The sequence below is a fragment of the Athene cunicularia genome, assembly GCF_003259725.1.
Source record: "Athene cunicularia isolate RWA chromosome 8 unlocalized genomic scaffold, athCun1 chr8_part1, whole genome shotgun sequence".
Classification (NCBI taxonomy): Eukaryota; Metazoa; Chordata; class Aves; order Strigiformes; family Strigidae; genus Athene; species Athene cunicularia.
Genome location: NW_020799109.1, coordinates 32,021,579 through 32,036,869, shown reverse-complemented (window position 1 = coordinate 32,036,869; position 15,291 = coordinate 32,021,579). Strand labels below are relative to the sequence as shown.

The window sequence follows — 15,291 nt, the reverse complement described above, 5'->3', positions numbered from 1 at the left end:
TTCTTCTGTTGCTATATGAAAAAAAAACAGTCATTGACAAAAAACTTTATCAGCAAAATGTTTAAATTATGTAATAAACAAAACAAAACAAAAAAATGTTACTGGTGTCATTTCAAACGAGCCCCAAGACCGAGTCAGCATGAAGAGCAAAAGCAGCTGCACTGCTGGAAAAACCAATGGCCAAACTCACCCAAAACAGGGAGCTAGAGAAAATAAACCAGTAGGCAAGACCCAACCAAAAGTATTAATTGTTTATTGACGTTCTCCCTTTCAAAAAAACCAACTTGTGGAAGAATAAAGTCAGGTTCATAATACTTGTCCCTATGCTATACAATGGGAGAAGAAAGACATGCCAGAGGCAAGAATACATCTCACTTAAACAAAAGTATGTGGCAGACATATTACTTTGTATAGTCTTACGAAGCAAAAGCATGGGTGCTGCTTTATCAGAGAATCAGAGCTAACAAGGGTTGAGCATGTCCCCCAAAGTCTCCTCCATCTAAGACCTCTTTTTTCACCACCACACAGGTCAGGGGGCTTCAGCAGAGTTGACTTCCAGCATCTATTTTCTCTTTTTTCCCCTGGAATGGCATCTAAAGGAAGCTGGGAGTGGTGTCAGAATGGAGCTGGACCCACAGGAAAGCTGCAGGTGGCTGACAGGAACACTGTGGTCTTCAGCTCCTCCAAGCTCTGCTCAGATGTACAGCGGGAAATGCTGCGGACAATTACTTCAGCCTCTGAAAAACATTCAGCACCATGCAGGAGGGAGGGAAAATAGGCAGCACCAAACCAGAGGCAGAGACACATTCAAGACATTGTCAATATTTTTAAACCAGTCAAATCAGGATGCAGACAATCCAGCAGGATAAGGCCAGGCTCTCAGACAGGAGAGCTTGTGGCTGCAGACCCCTGGAGAAAGCTCCTGTTCCTCTAAGAAGTGCTGCAGTGTCTTGGATGCTTGTGCAGCGGGGACACAACCTCATTTTTCCAAGGCTCTGGGACACCCAGAAAGCTGCCTGCTACCAAACTGACTGGCCTTGGAAGAAAAGGTTGTGCTTGAGTGTGTAAGGGATTGTAGGGAGACCTGTGCTTGCCCAGGAGAAGCTTTGACAAGAAAACCATCCCTCAGGGGCTTTTGGACTCAAAAAAGAAGTGTCGGAGAAAGAGAGGAGGCCCTCTCCTCCTGGATGAAGGGAACAGGTGGAGCAGGAAAGATTTTCCATATGAGGAGCCCCAGCAGTGTTCTCATACTCTGCTCACCTGGTATCCCCTTCTTCCTCCACCCAGCCCATCATCCAGATCTCAAAATCAGCTGGCATTTTTTTTTTTTCCCCTTTAGCAAAATAGTAACAAACTCACGGATAAGCACCATGGAAGACCTGCAGCTTTATGAAAAGGGTCACTGGCAGCATCTGATGCTGAATCTCCAAGCCACAGCAAAAGCCACGCCAGCAAGGTGAGGACTGGGTAGGCTGGGAGGACAAAGCCACATGAAGCATCACTGGCATCACAGATCAAACCTCATCAACCCCATCTGCCACTTCACACTGCTCGCTCCCTGCCTCCTGAGATACCAAAGGTGAGGAAGAACCCACAGAGAACACAAGGAGGTGGTGGTGGTGTCAGTGTTGAATGTAAGGACAGAAAATCTAGTCCTTCTGTGTGTGCCAGACCAGGAGAGGGAATACACAGGGGACAAAGAACCTCTCAGCTGTGAACTTCAGGCTCTGAACAATGCAAACTCCCCAGGCTCTGAACCAAGCAACTCCCATCTGCACCTCAGAAATGTTGTAGGAATGGGATGTCATGCGGTCACAATAGCACCTTCACACAACCGGACGTCTCCTTCCTCCTGTGACCGAGGGACGGACTACTTTGAAAATCCAGGGACTCTCCAGACCAGTGTGACGATGTGAACTTCAGTCGCCACACTGAACTTGAGGGTAAGGATGAGTTCACTGCAATCAAACACAGCTGGTCCTGCTGGGTTTGGGGAGGGCAGCTAGTTCAAGGTCTCCTGCGTTCACAGCATGGCAGTTGCTGCAGCCTTTCCAGAGCTCACTCAGGGCAATTCAATGGCTTTTGTGTTGTAACAGCCTGGAGGAAGACTCTCCTGGATAGCCTCCAGGTTCTTAATATCCACTAGGATCTCATCAATGCTGCTCTCCAGTGTCCACACCTGGGTCTTCTGCAGTGCAGCTGTCTGCTCCAGCTCTGACATCTCATCCTTCAGCTGGTTGCTTCTGGTTTTGGCTTTGCTAAAACTCATCTCAAGCTGCTTCAGGCCATCCTCATCCACAGCACCAGGTTGGTCTGTTGCACAGGATGAAAACAAGGAAGAGGAAATGATTCATGGAAGCTGAGGACTAGATCTTTTTAGATAAGTCATTTCCATCTTGCTGCCCAGCCCGTTTACAGGTGTCATCTGAGGCAGCTTCCCACACAAGTCCCAACACCTCTGCCCAGACCCCAGCAATCCACACTCTACAGCAGCATCACAAAACCTACTCAATAGATGCAGCAGCTCTTCCAGGGCGCTCAATGTCTCCTGCATGACCACCCCTGCCTGGACAGCCTTGGCATGGACCCTCTGAGCTTCCTCAGCTGTCTGAAGAAGGGAAGGCAGCAGCTGCAAGGTGAAGTCTCACCCAAATGTCAACAGGGAAGGGGGCAAGGCAAGAGAGATGGCCACCCACCTCCTGTATCACTGCAGCATCTGCCTCTACCTCCTTGAGCTTCCTCTCAAATTCGCCATCTACTTCCTTGGCTTCACGCTGTAGGGTAGCCACTGCCTTCTCTAGGGCGAGGACGCCATCAGCTGACTTGTTGGCTTCCACCTTCAGCTGTGCGATCTCCTAGAAAAGGCAAAGGGACTTCCAGAAAGGCAGAGCATGGCTAAAATCAGTCTGGGTGCACCAGGGCATGGAACTGGTGGAAACTGGTTCTTTCCATAGGGACCCAAAATTATTGCAGGTCTTTCCTGCATCCTTCATGTGCTCCAACCAGTTGCTCCAGAGAGTTGTTTCTATGATTACGGCTCAACCCCTCCTGCAGACATCAGTGAACCCCTTGGGAATTACAACACAGAGTCAGGGAGTCGAACCCACCAACACCAATTCCGGGAGCTCACAGCCTGCCAGCAACTCAGACTATGGAAATGAAAAATCCCCTTGGTCACCAAAAGGGGGCTACAGAGAGATGCCACAGAGATCCTCATGGTGCAGACATGCCGGCAAAGATCGCCATGCACCTACAGCCATCTCTGTTATAGCAGATGGATCTGCTATAAAAAGAAAGTCAGCCAAAAAGTCTATGCATCAGGTCCACCATGAAGACCTGTTGGAGTTGCCAAAGGTTTTCCCTTCCAAATCCTTTTCTGCCAGCCATAGCACAAGGGCTTGCCCTCACCTGCTGGATCCCCATGGTGATCTCCTTTGCTTTCCCTGATGCACTGGTGGCTGCCTTGGATTTGGAAGCGGCACTGCCCAGGGTGGCTTCAGCTCGATCCGTCTTCTCCCTGGCACTTGCAACCATGCTGCTGATAATTGGTAGCCTCCTCATGGCATCTTCAGCTTCCCTTTTCTTGTCATCTGCTTGCAGGTTAAACTCTGAAACAAACACATGGGGAAATGAAGCTGCACTACCTTTGCGAGATCCAACAAGGGAGGGGTGTGTTGGTTTAAGCCCTGCCGGGACCGGAGACCACGTTGCCATTGCCCCTCCCCCACCCTCGGACACAAGTAGGGCACAAACCCCGGGTTAAAATAAGAAGAAATTTAATACAACAGTGTGATAAACAATCTGAACAACAACAGTAGCAATGATAACAACAGTAAACAGTAATAACAGTGAACAAGACAAAAGATATACAGAGAAATACCACAATGGACGCAGACAGCCCGCACCTGCTTTCCCATGACCAAAGGCACAAAGGAAAAAACTTCCCGCACTGCCACGCTGGACCTGATGTCAGCATGGTATGAATAACCCAGCTGAAGATCCCCTCCCCATCTCTGCTGGAGAAACTTAACCCTATCCTAGCTGAACCAGGACAAGGGGAAAGGAGGGGTTTCTAGGACATTACCCCGGAGGCTCTTCAGGATCTGTTCCACTTCATAGAAGGTGGCATTGCCAGCGCTCATGGCTTGCAGGCCTGTGCTCCTGGCGAGGTTGGCTTGGGACAGCAGCTGAGTCAGCGTCTGCAACAGGCCAAAGGGATACAATGGACGGATGAAGGACACACTATGGGAGCATCAGGCAGTCCCAGAGCAGCCTGCAAGGAGCCGCACTGGCAGAGAAGACCCATCAGCCTGTTCCTAAATGCCTGCTGTTGCCCCTGAATCAAGGCTACCACAATCTATCTGTCAGCAGAGGCTTGTGCTGGTGCTCCTCAACCAACTCCAGCCATCCTGAGTCATCTTAGCATTAATCCTTCCAGAAGCAGGTCTTCAACCTGCTTCACATGGGGGAGGTGTGCAGATAAGACCCTGCACCAGCAGCTTCGCGCACACAGCGAAGCGAGGTCTCCCACCAGCTCCAGAAGACCAGCCCCAAGGGACTGCATTTCTGAGGAAGGGTGCTACCATCCTGCAGCAGGCATGCAGAGCTACACCCACTTCAGTGAGCAGGCTAGGACAGCATGTAGTAGTGGTGGTGTCACAGGCATCCCACCAAGGCTCCAGCTCACAGTGCAAATGACTCAAGCTGCAGCCCCCCAGACAATCTCTTACCACTCTCTCGCCCTCTCCCCTTTGCAGCAGCTGCTTGATTTCTTCCTCCCAGCGCCCTGTGTGGCGCTGCAGCTGCCTGTACTGTGCCATGGAGGTGTCCACCAGGCTCAGGAGAGCACTGGCATCCTGCTTCAGCCGGGTTGCCTCCCCCTGAAACAGAGAGGCAATGACTGCCTAGGGGTCCAAGCATCTCCCCAGTGCTTGCTGGGAACTACATCAAGCAGCAACAGATGCTTCTCTCTTGCTCCTTGTGCCACAGCTGGCTAAGGGAGCAAAAGGGTGGGGACATGCATATCCAGTGGCTCTCCAGTGGAGCCCTGGGAAGGGCTGAGCTGCTGGCAGGATAGCAGGAAGGGCATAAAGGAGAACAAAAAGGATCTCCTGGTCCCACAGGCACAAAGCTCTCACCTCAAAGGATCCAATGTTGGTCTTCGTCAGGTGGGACAGGGAGCTGAGGAGCACCAGGCTGCCCTGATAAGTCTTGTCTGCCTTGGAGGCCATCCTGTCAGCCTCAGTCTTCAGGCCTCCAGCCAGCAACTTCAGCTCCTCATACCTGCACAGGTGTGAGGTTGAAGAACACAGTACAAGCCAAGCTGTCAACCTACCACCACAGCATTAATGCTGCCTCCTACGTTGACTTGTTCATACTCTCCAAGGCCCCATCCAGATTTATCACACAGTGAAAGCTAATTGCAATCATCCCCTGAATCTCAGCCCCTCTGCCAAGTGGGGCGTCTGTTGGCTCCTCACTCCCACTACAGAAACCAAAGTTGTTTCACACCAGCTGAAACCTGACAGGCTCCACGGTGGCTCTGCTAATCCCCGTCATACCACTGGGTGTTTCCTCCAGCACAGCCCCATTCAGGTCCTTAACTTTGTTAACAGCAGTGGTGTGCAAAATCCCAGCACGGTGGTGAGCTCTGGAAAGGCACCAGTCCAACCAAGAGAGCTACCCAGACAACATGGAACTAAATCTACCCTTGGGCTAAACCCAGCCCAGAATTGCATCCGCACCTGGAATTCACCCCCAGGAGCCTGTTCACACACATGATGTTAAACCCCTTCCCCCAGCTGCAGGCAGGGCCCTGAGAGCATTGCGATCCGTGGAGTGGGAAGCAGATGCTCTGCAGAGCTGCTAACCCTCCACCTCCACCACTCAGACATACAGCAACCAAAGTCCAGGCTGGTCCCTGCGTGTTTCTCAGGCAGGAGGCAGGGAAGGGGGCACCAGTGCTTGGGCTACACCTCCTCCCTCCCACGTCCCCCCGTGACATGCAGGCAAACACAGCCTCCACTCACTTCCCAAGCAGCCCTTGCAGGAAGCCAGCGGTGGCTGCCTCTCCACCAGCAGCTGCGCGTGCCAGCTCCAGTGCCAGCTGTGTGTCCTCCCACGCTGCCCTCGCAGCTTGCTTGATGGTGTTGGTGGCTTGCGAGTGGCTGCAAAGCATGAGAAAGGTTTCCCACCTGAGGTTTTCTCCACCAACATCCTTTACCGTTGCATTCAGCAATGCTGGATAGCACCCTCTCACGAAATGCAGTGTGTTTGAGAAGGGGACCTGTATTTTCGCTTGTCCCTCCTGCATCTCCCAAGGGTAAAGGGGCATGCAGCAGGGAGGCAGATGCTGCCTGTGTCAACTGAACACCCATGGGCCAAACTCTGACCCTAAAGATGCTTCTGAAACACCCCCAACACTACCCCCAAAGGCAACTGAGAACAGCTCTCAGGCAGAAAAGCCAGTTCAGCAGCTGCATCTTCCCCTGCTCCAGGGCTGGCTCAGAGTTTGTGGCAGCTGTAGGCTGGTGGCTAGGTAAGGACCCCCAGAAAGGACCTTCTGGGCACCCAGCAGGATCTCAGTCCCCCTCCCCTCTCTCTCAGTTGATGGCAAGAGTGACTCACCTGTTGGCCAGTCTCAGAGCCTCCTGGGCCAGCATCAGGAACTGATTCGAGCCCCTGGGAAGGTTTGAAACAGGAATGGTCTGAGGAGAGAGGAAGAGAGGTTTGAGTGCTCTTCCCCACCCTCCATCCAATTCAGCAATGAAAGAGGTAACCTCAGCACGTTAAACATCCACAGCCCCCCAGAGACCCCTGCCAGCACCTACCCAGGTCCCAGCCCTACAAAAAGGATCACCAGAATATCTTCCACACTCACAAAACGAATGCAATAATTGGAAAATGTTAAGTTCTTGCTTTCTCCAGGGATCTTTTTTCATGCCTGGGATAGCCTAGGAGCATGTCACACAAGGATGCTCTTACCACCCGACGCAGAGCAGTTCTACTGCGGTCCAGGTCCAGCCTGGCTGTCTCCAGCAGCTGATGGATGTCCTCCACCTGCCTCTCGTACTGCCTCCCAAGAGATCTCAGCCTCTCCACTGTTGCCTTGATCTCATTCAAGTGGCTCTGGGAGCTCAACCCTTGCCCCTTCAGCCTGGCCACACGGCTTTCCAGAGACCTGTCAGAGGCTGGTGAGAAAGAAAGAGAAAGGCTGAAGAGACACTCATCACTGAGCAAAAAGGCACAGGCAGCAAAACCCTCCCCTGATACAGCACAGATGGGTATCCAAGGGGATCAGGTGGGTGGTACCTTGCAGGCTCAAGGCTTCCCCAAGGATGGTCTGCAGCATCTCCTTGGCCAGCTGCATCCTCCCCTCTAGCTCCTGGTTCTCAGCCCCACCGCCAGCTTGCACCTCTGAGAACAGCAGCTCCAGCTCCACCAGCTGCTGCAGGTACAGGTCCACCTACAACCACAGCAGACCAGGACATCAGCCAGTGGGATGCCAAACCCATGGCAGAAAGACCAGGGTAGGAACCAGGTCCACAGTCCAGCCAGAGGATGGAGAGCAAAGCAAGGGCTCATTTTTGCATGGGGCACAGCCCCCCAGAAGCTCTAGGTCATTGTTTTAATATCAGTTGAATTAGCTACAAACCCAGAGTTCAGGCACAGCCTGCAAGATCACTTCTCACTCACACCAGAAGATGCCTGAGGGTAAACGTACTGCTGCACCCCTTGCCTCCCAGTGGCCCCGGGGCTGGCACTCACCTGGGCTTTCACCTGGCTGTAACAAGCCGGGCACTCACTCTCTTCGCAGCTGGGACCCTCAAACCCGGGCTTGCAGATGCAGCTCCCATCACTCCCACACTTCAGAGGCTCGGCACCAGCCGAATTGCAGGTGCAAGCTGCAGGTCAGAGCAGCACAGGTTCAAAAGGAGCCTGTCCCCATCTCATGTCTCAGCACATCCTTCCATCCATTCATCCTTTCCCCTGCTTTCCTCCCACCATTTAGCCCTGTGTTTTCATTCCTGCTCTCTGTTCCTGCTTTCCAGTCTCAGCTTTTGCAGCATTCCCCTTCCCACCAAGCCACTCCACACTCCAGAGTGGATTTTCTTACTCATCCCTAGTCCAGTCAGTGCCCAGCTCTCACCTCTGCACTTGTTGACAGGATCAGGGGCCAGGGGGTTCCCGAAGAAGCCGTCTTTGCAGCGGTCACAGTAGAAGCCAGCCGTGTTGTAGATGCACTTGAGGCACTCGCCCGTCTGGCGGTTGCAGTTCCCCACAGCGTTGGGCTCTATGTTGCCATTGCACCGACACGGCTGGCAGGGCCGGGAGGCCACTGGGTCTCCAAAATAGCCATCAGCACAGTACTCACAGTTGGCCCCTGGGAAAAGAGGAACAGGCAAAACTCATGCTCTTGCCCAAAAGGCAGAGGCTGCCTCGCTCCCTCTGCCCCACAGAAATGGGGGCATTCATCCCCATCGGGACTGGCACAACAGCATTCGCACTCTCCTCACTGCCACAGACAACACACAATGCTCTGGGCAGAGTCTGGAAAGCTTGGTGCAATGACTGACCCTCAGGTGAGTCATTTCCTATTCATTTTTTTTTCCTAATTTTCCACTTGTCTTCCTCCCTCCTCCATTCTTTTTCCATCCACATTATCTGTTTAGATGAGAACCTTTCCCAGGGCAGGACAACATGTGTTTGCACAGCCCTTGGGGCTGAAACACTGTTACAGGCAGGAGCAGCAATGCCATAAGCCAGCTGGTCTGAGAAGATGGGATGATCCATCTGACTCCCATCATCCTGGTCTGCTGACACTTGCATCTTCCTGTACAGTGGGTTGAAAATGTGGGAAAAGGCAGAGCAGAAGTGACCTGGGTGAAGGCATTTACCGGCAGCTCCAGCAGGGCAGTGGTCACAGACAACCTCCTCGCCACCTGGCACCACCGAGCAGCCTTGGCCATTGCTGCAGGGGCACATCCTGCAGCCATGCGGCTGCTGGGGCTCTCGGTAGAAGCCAAAGGGGCAGTTGACACTGTTGCCCACGTTTTCGTCTCCCGAGTAGCATTCACCTGAAGGAGGAAGGAAAGGGCTTAGGGCAGTTTGCTCTCACCGCCGGTGGGACACCCTCCTCCACTCCATCCCCTGGCCACTCTGTGCTGGTAGTCATGCCACCCCCTGCAGCACAAGTACCTGTGGTCCAGCACCCTCCACTGGATCCCTTGCAATCCCCATGCCTGCCCATATACACTTCATTTCTCTGCCCATCAACCTGTCACCATGCAGGAAGGACCGTGCCCTGCTCCTGCAATGCATGGAGGCTGGCCGTCACCACCCAAAGGTGACTGGATCTCATTTTTCAGAGCTCATATAGCTCCCGGTGAGCCTTTTGTGCCTCCTGCTCAATGCTCTGATATTTGGAAATTCCAACTCGGATTTGAAAAATACTGACAGCTTAACTTTGCATTACATGGCAACACTGTGGGCTATTTTATCAAGACAAGTAGTATAACATGTTCACATTGCTGACATCCACTCACAGCACATAAAATCATAGAATGGTTTGGGTTGTAGGGGACCTTTAAAGGCCATCTAGTCCACCCCCCCTGCAATGAGCAGTGACATCTTCAAATAAATCAGGTTGCTTAGAGCCCCATTCAACCTGATGGGTTACCACACTTTCCTTTAAAACAAAAAGTCAGAAGAAAAGTTTTTTGTGTTATCCAGGCAATAGGAGATGCTTTTACTCTCTCCAGTGAGCATCATCTCAACCTAATTTGATTCAAATGCATCTTACTGGTATTTCTGACCACAGCACTTCTAGGATTCGGGGAGTTTTGCCTGTGATGTTCCCCACACTCCAGTTCTCCAAGTCAGTGGTCTCTCCACACTCAGTGCCCCACATCCCTCCCCACATCTCAACGCAGGCAGCCGCCCTGCGATCTCATCTGCCCTACAAGCACAGCACGGTGGTGGCTTCTCTTACCGGTGTCGGGATCACAAATTCCTCCCCCCTGGCAATTGCACAGCACACACATGCTGAAGGGCCCCAGGCCAGGGGCATCTCTGCGGTAGCCATGGGCACAGTTCTCGCAGAATTGCCCTTGGTACCCCGCCGGGCACTCACAGCGCTCCACCCAGGGAGCTGGGACTCCAGGGACAGGCTGCGCTGACACCAGGGTGACGTTGTCAATGTAACCAGTGCCTGGAGGGAGATAGAGCCGGTCAACTGTGGGGGCCAGCAGCTCCACCTGCAAGTCCCCCAGGTTGTGTGTTTCATTACAACATGCACAGGCAGATGGATCAGAGCCAAGGTCCCCACTGTTATCATCCTGCTCAATCTCTCCATAATTTAACTTTGTCCATCTTAGGGGACTTTTAAAAAAAATATTATTTTTTAATATAACAAAGGTGTCTCCATCTGGAGGCTTGGCATCCCCAGCCAACGAGAAGCCAACCTCATGCTTGCAAGCTCTCCCCCACTTACTGTACTCCCCAAAGGTGGCTCGGATCCAGAGAGCTGTCAGGTTTCCCAGCAGCCTGCGATATTCAAAGTGATTCAGCCTCGGGCTCCACTTGCTGCTCGGCTGCTCATCCAACCTGCCAGTGGGAGGAGGGAGAAGTAGAACGAGTTTCAAGAAAATTAGATGGCTCATCATGAAAATGCAGCAGTCCTCACTGATCTCCCTCCTGAGCTCAAGGTTTTGGGGAATAACATCCACCCATGCAACTGACCCTGAGCAAAGTGCTCAGCCCAACCTCAAACCGGATTTTCTACTGCCCCTCTCACAAAGTAAACTCCTCATGCAGGAGAGAAGCACCTGAGATGTATCCAATCCAAACCAGGAAACCATTTGTCACCTCCAAGGGGTCACAGCTGAATCCAGGAGCTCCTTGAAGCTGTGGCCTTTCTTGCACACCCTGCACCCCAGCATCCCCCTTTACCTGAATGTGTACGTCTGGCTGATGCCACAGGGCAAGACCTTCCCCTGGGGCAAGAAGGGGGCAGTGACCCTCAAGCCATCTCCTTCCAGAACCACATCGTGCAGAGATGGCTGGCGTCCTCCTTGGTCCAGGCGGTAATCGAAGGAGAGTGTCTGACCATAGCTCAGCTGCTGGTTCCCGAGGAATTTTGCTGGGAAGGGAAGGGAGGGAGAAAATTATAAGTCTTAACATCTTGCCTTCCTCCCAAAAGCTTAGTTCACAGGATCAGACCAAGCAAAGGGGGCACTGTCACCTCTTCCTCCCTCACTGAACCCACACCTACCAGGTGCCACAAAGTAAATTGGCTCCGATCTCCTCACTGCTATGAAGACATCCTGATGGTGTGGGGACCACTGGAGCTGGGCTGGGGAGCTGCTTTCATGGACACCTCGCCAGCCTTCGGCACCTGAAGCACCAACAAGGAGCAGACAGGTGGGACAGGGAAGGGATTTTCAGGACTCCAGCAATTTTCTCAAGCTGTGTCTTATCAAAATCCTTCAACTTCCTACCCCTTGGTCTCTGAGGGGACAGCATAGATATCCCTGTGCTAATACATCCATAAATAAACCAAGCTGGGCATAGATATTTCCTCCCAAGTGGCAGGAAAGACATCATGAAGCAAGCCTGTAATCCCCCTCAACCCTCATACCCTACTACTGCCTACAGTCAAGCCATCCCACCCATGGCACAGGGATTCCCAGCAGGGCTGCAAACCAGGTGGCTCTTCCAGCACATCAAGAAGGGATAGCAAACATCCCTAGGAGCCATAGGGATGTGCTGCTCAGGCTTCACCTTGCTGGAAGGTGGAGGTGATGTTGTGGATGCTGTGGTTGTCCGCGCTAACACACACAGCTGAGTGTCCGTAGCAAAAGCAGGGGGAGCATCCTGCAGGGTTTCTGGCATCCAAGTTATAAAAGCTTTGCTTGCACCTGGAAAAACACAAGAAGGTGACAACATTGAAGTCCATTTTCTCCTCTTCCTGGCCAACACAACCAGCCCTCTAATGACTGCCGTGAAACGCAGCCATTGCCACAGTTCAAGATCATCACCAGGCCGGGATGGCGAAATGGACATGCACAACTGCCAGGGAGGTGGAGGACATGCCATGCAGTGGTCCAGCACATCCTCCTGACACCCACCTCTCGCACTGCTCTCCAGTAGTGCTCGCCTTGCAGACACAGCGGCCGGAGAGACAGCCCCCCACGCTGCCAGCCGGGTCACACTCACACTGCAGGCTCCTGCAACAAGGACAGCGGGAGCCTCTACCTGGATTTCTAGGTTAGCCTAGGAGCTCAGTGACCCCAGGTGTTATACAAGACAGCAGAGAATCCCCCAACTAGCAGTCCCATCCTAGAAGGAGGGAAATAACCAGAGCAGCCACCTTTCTATGTAATCCAGCTGCAGCAGTGTGGATGCCAGGCTGAGACAGTGCCCAATGCTACTGCCCCAGGACACCCTGGTGCACCAGACCCACCTATAAGAGCAAAGCAAAGCTCTGCTGAGCTTGGTAAACCTTGGCTGAGTTGCATAGACGCTGGCTGAGTTCCAACAGGCAGCAACACCACTGGGAGGCTCGGGCAGGAGGTCAGGCATAGCAGCACAACTGCAGGAAGCCACACCTTGCTGCCATCTTTGCATGCCAGGGGCCCCAAAGTTGCAATGGCAGGGTGAAGCAAAGAAGAACAGGGCACAGCACTGAGGAAGCCAAACCAGAAATGCTTTGGAAGGTGTTTAAACAGGGCTTTGTGCAAAGGAAGGGGTTGATTTTCACATCAAAGTTCATGTCTTTGCAAGAAGAAAGTCCTCATGAGAGGTGTTGACCCCAGGCAGACCCATGTGTGGGCAGGTTTTATTTGACATCAGCTAGCCTGGCTGTTGCCTGTTTGGTGCTATCTGGATAATAAAGCACACATGCTTCAGTGTGTGGGTTAAGCTCAGATTTTGATGCTATTGCATGACAGCAAACTCTGCAAGCTGGAATGGAGGTCCAGCCCCGCTTGAGCCTGCTCTCCTCCCAGCGAGGTTAGCTTAAGACTATTGGTGTGATGCCACGAAACAAACTGCCTCTGCCCTTTCATGGGGTGTTTTCAGCCAGCACAGGCTCTTTACAGCAGCTGGGATAGCTCTGGAGGCCGGTTCTCCGGCTGTCCCCATGACACCGATGGCCACCAGTACTTACTGCCCACTCCTCTGGCACCCGGCCTCGGGGAGGAACTCAAAGCCCGGCTGGCACTGGTCACACTTCTTGCCCATCACACCAGGTCTGCAGCTACACCAGCCATCACTGTTGCACTGTGGGCTGAGGGCGCCTGTGGAAAGAGGGTAAGGTTCAGACAGGCACCTCCCTGTGCCCTCCCAGCAATGCTGCTGGTAGGACAGAGGAGCAAAGCACCACACCATCATTGCAGCAGCAACCCAGCCCCAGTGACAGGTACTCCCCTGAGATCCCAGCACAGGGCTGAGACAGCAGGTCAGGCTGTTAAAGCTGCTCCAGCCCCACCAGCTGACACAGGAGACTTGGAGGAGATAAATCCCAGCAGGCATTGACCAGAAGCCCAGGACAAGGATCTTCTTCCGTACCATGAACATTATTGAGGACAGAAGATCGACTCCATACAAACCAAGCAGGGAATTTTTTCTTTTTTGCCAGATCCACTGCTAGTAGACATCCATAGAACTTGATCTTGGTGCCTCTACAAGGATCCTATGGGGCTGAGGGCTGAGGGCCATGTCAGGATCTTTGGTTTCTGACATACCTCTGTGTACCATGCAGGCACTGAGGGGAGAGGCAGGGGGCAGACAAGGGGATATTCACCCTCCCACCACCTTAAAGCCTGTTGCTCTGTCCTCTTGCCCCCTGTTTTTCATGTTTAGATGGTGCTTCTAGTGATCTTGCTGTGTTGACAAGGACCAACAGGCATTTCAATGTCTACAGCACCTCAGTGCAAGATGTATGAGCTACCTACTTGCAGAGCAAGCCAAAACCTAATGAAGATGAAGAAGTCATCACATTTACTGTGTAATCACAAGACCCCTGGAAAACACTGCAGAGCTGGAGAGGCTGAAGCCTCCTATCCATCCCAAGCACCGCAGTACTTTGCATGGCCTCCTCTCCTGAAGCACACCAAAAACTCAGGAATTACCCTTTCATTTCTACAATGCAATTAAATGCCTTTGTGGAGCCTGCCAAATATCGCGACACGCAGGAAGCATCAGTCTCACTCACAAAGCTGGCAAAAGCCACTGCCTCTGCACTAGGGTTTGGCTGTCATCCCGGAGATAAGAATGGCAGCTGGCAGGGGCAAGCAGGTCACCACAGGGCAGCTCCTGGTGGGCTTCAGCAGGTTCATGGCCACCTGTCAAATTCAGGGCAGAGTGGAGCAGGGTCCCTCTTGGTGAGGCAGGGATTGGAGGTGTTGAGAGGAAGGCATGCCATCCAGAGGGAGCTTGACAGCCTGGAGGAGTGGGCCCATGAAGTTCAATAAAGTCAAGTGCAAGGTCCTGCACCTGGGTCAGGGCAATCCCCAATATAAGTACAGACTTGGGGATGGACGGACGGACGGATGGATGGAATGCAGCTCTGTAGAGGACTTGTGAGTATTGGTGGATGAAAAGTTGGACATGAGATTTCAATGTGCACTTGCAGCCCAGAAAGCCAGAGTCATGTTCTGGGTGCATCACCAGCACCGTGGCCAGCAGGTCCAGGGAAGGGATGCTCTCCCTTTACTCTGCTCTCTTGAGACCCCACCTGGAGCACTGTGTCCAGCTCTGGGGTCACCAGCACCAGACACGGATCTGTTAGAGCAGATCTGGAGGAGGCCACGAAAATGGTCCAAGGGCTGGAACAGCTCTGGTGTGGAGAAGGGCTGAAAGAGTTGGGGTTGTTTCAGCCTGGAGAGGAGAAGGCTCTGGGAAGACCTTATTGTGGCCTTTCAATATATAAATGGGGCTCAATATATAAAGGCAAGCTTTGCAAAGGCTTTTAATTGCATCATAAAAGTAAATGGATAGTTCCCAAGTTCACAGCATTGTGCCTCAGAAGGGGAGGTGATGAAAGACAGAGAAACTTTTTACCAGGACCTGTAATGACAGAACAATGGGCAAAGGTTTTAAACTGAAAGAGAGAAGGTTTAGACTGGACATAAGGAAGAAACATTTTATGATGAGGGTGGTGAGACATTGGAACGGGTCATCCAGAGAAGTTGTGGATGCCCCATCATTGCAAGTGTTCAGGGACAGGTTGGATAGGGCTTTGGGCAACCTGGTCTAGAGGAAGGTGTTGCTGCCCATGGGTGGGTGGGT

At 52.5% G+C, this 15,291-nt stretch overlaps 1 protein-coding gene across 1 annotated transcript in view; it reads right to left on the bottom strand.

The window, feature by feature from the left end:
• Positions 1-1,389: 1,389 nt before the first annotated feature.
• The window catches only part of LAMC2 (laminin subunit gamma 2), a 19,007-nt gene continuing 5,105 nt past the window's right edge, over positions 1,390-15,291 (bottom strand). The window contains exons 3-23 of the mRNA XM_026854126.1: positions 13,169-13,298; positions 12,129-12,227; positions 11,782-11,918; positions 11,273-11,395; positions 10,951-11,140; positions 10,493-10,605; positions 9,992-10,210; positions 8,898-9,077; positions 8,150-8,383; positions 7,768-7,904; positions 7,312-7,465; positions 6,985-7,190; positions 6,628-6,707; positions 6,030-6,167; positions 5,139-5,283; positions 4,731-4,880; positions 4,085-4,199; positions 3,409-3,608; positions 2,697-2,855; positions 2,509-2,608; positions 1,390-2,313 (exon numbers count right to left, since the gene is read on the bottom strand). Coding sequence (XP_026709927.1) covers positions 2,063-2,313; positions 2,509-2,608; positions 2,697-2,855; positions 3,409-3,608; positions 4,085-4,199; positions 4,731-4,880; positions 5,139-5,283; positions 6,030-6,167; positions 6,628-6,707; positions 6,985-7,190; positions 7,312-7,465; positions 7,768-7,904; positions 8,150-8,383; positions 8,898-9,077; positions 9,992-10,210; positions 10,493-10,605; positions 10,951-11,140; positions 11,273-11,395; positions 11,782-11,918; positions 12,129-12,227; positions 13,169-13,298 — 3,260 coding nt within the window. The 3' untranslated portion in view covers positions 1,390-2,062. The remainder of the gene's footprint in view (positions 2,314-2,508; positions 2,609-2,696; positions 2,856-3,408; positions 3,609-4,084; positions 4,200-4,730; positions 4,881-5,138; positions 5,284-6,029; positions 6,168-6,627; positions 6,708-6,984; positions 7,191-7,311; positions 7,466-7,767; positions 7,905-8,149; positions 8,384-8,897; positions 9,078-9,991; positions 10,211-10,492; positions 10,606-10,950; positions 11,141-11,272; positions 11,396-11,781; positions 11,919-12,128; positions 12,228-13,168; positions 13,299-15,291) is intronic.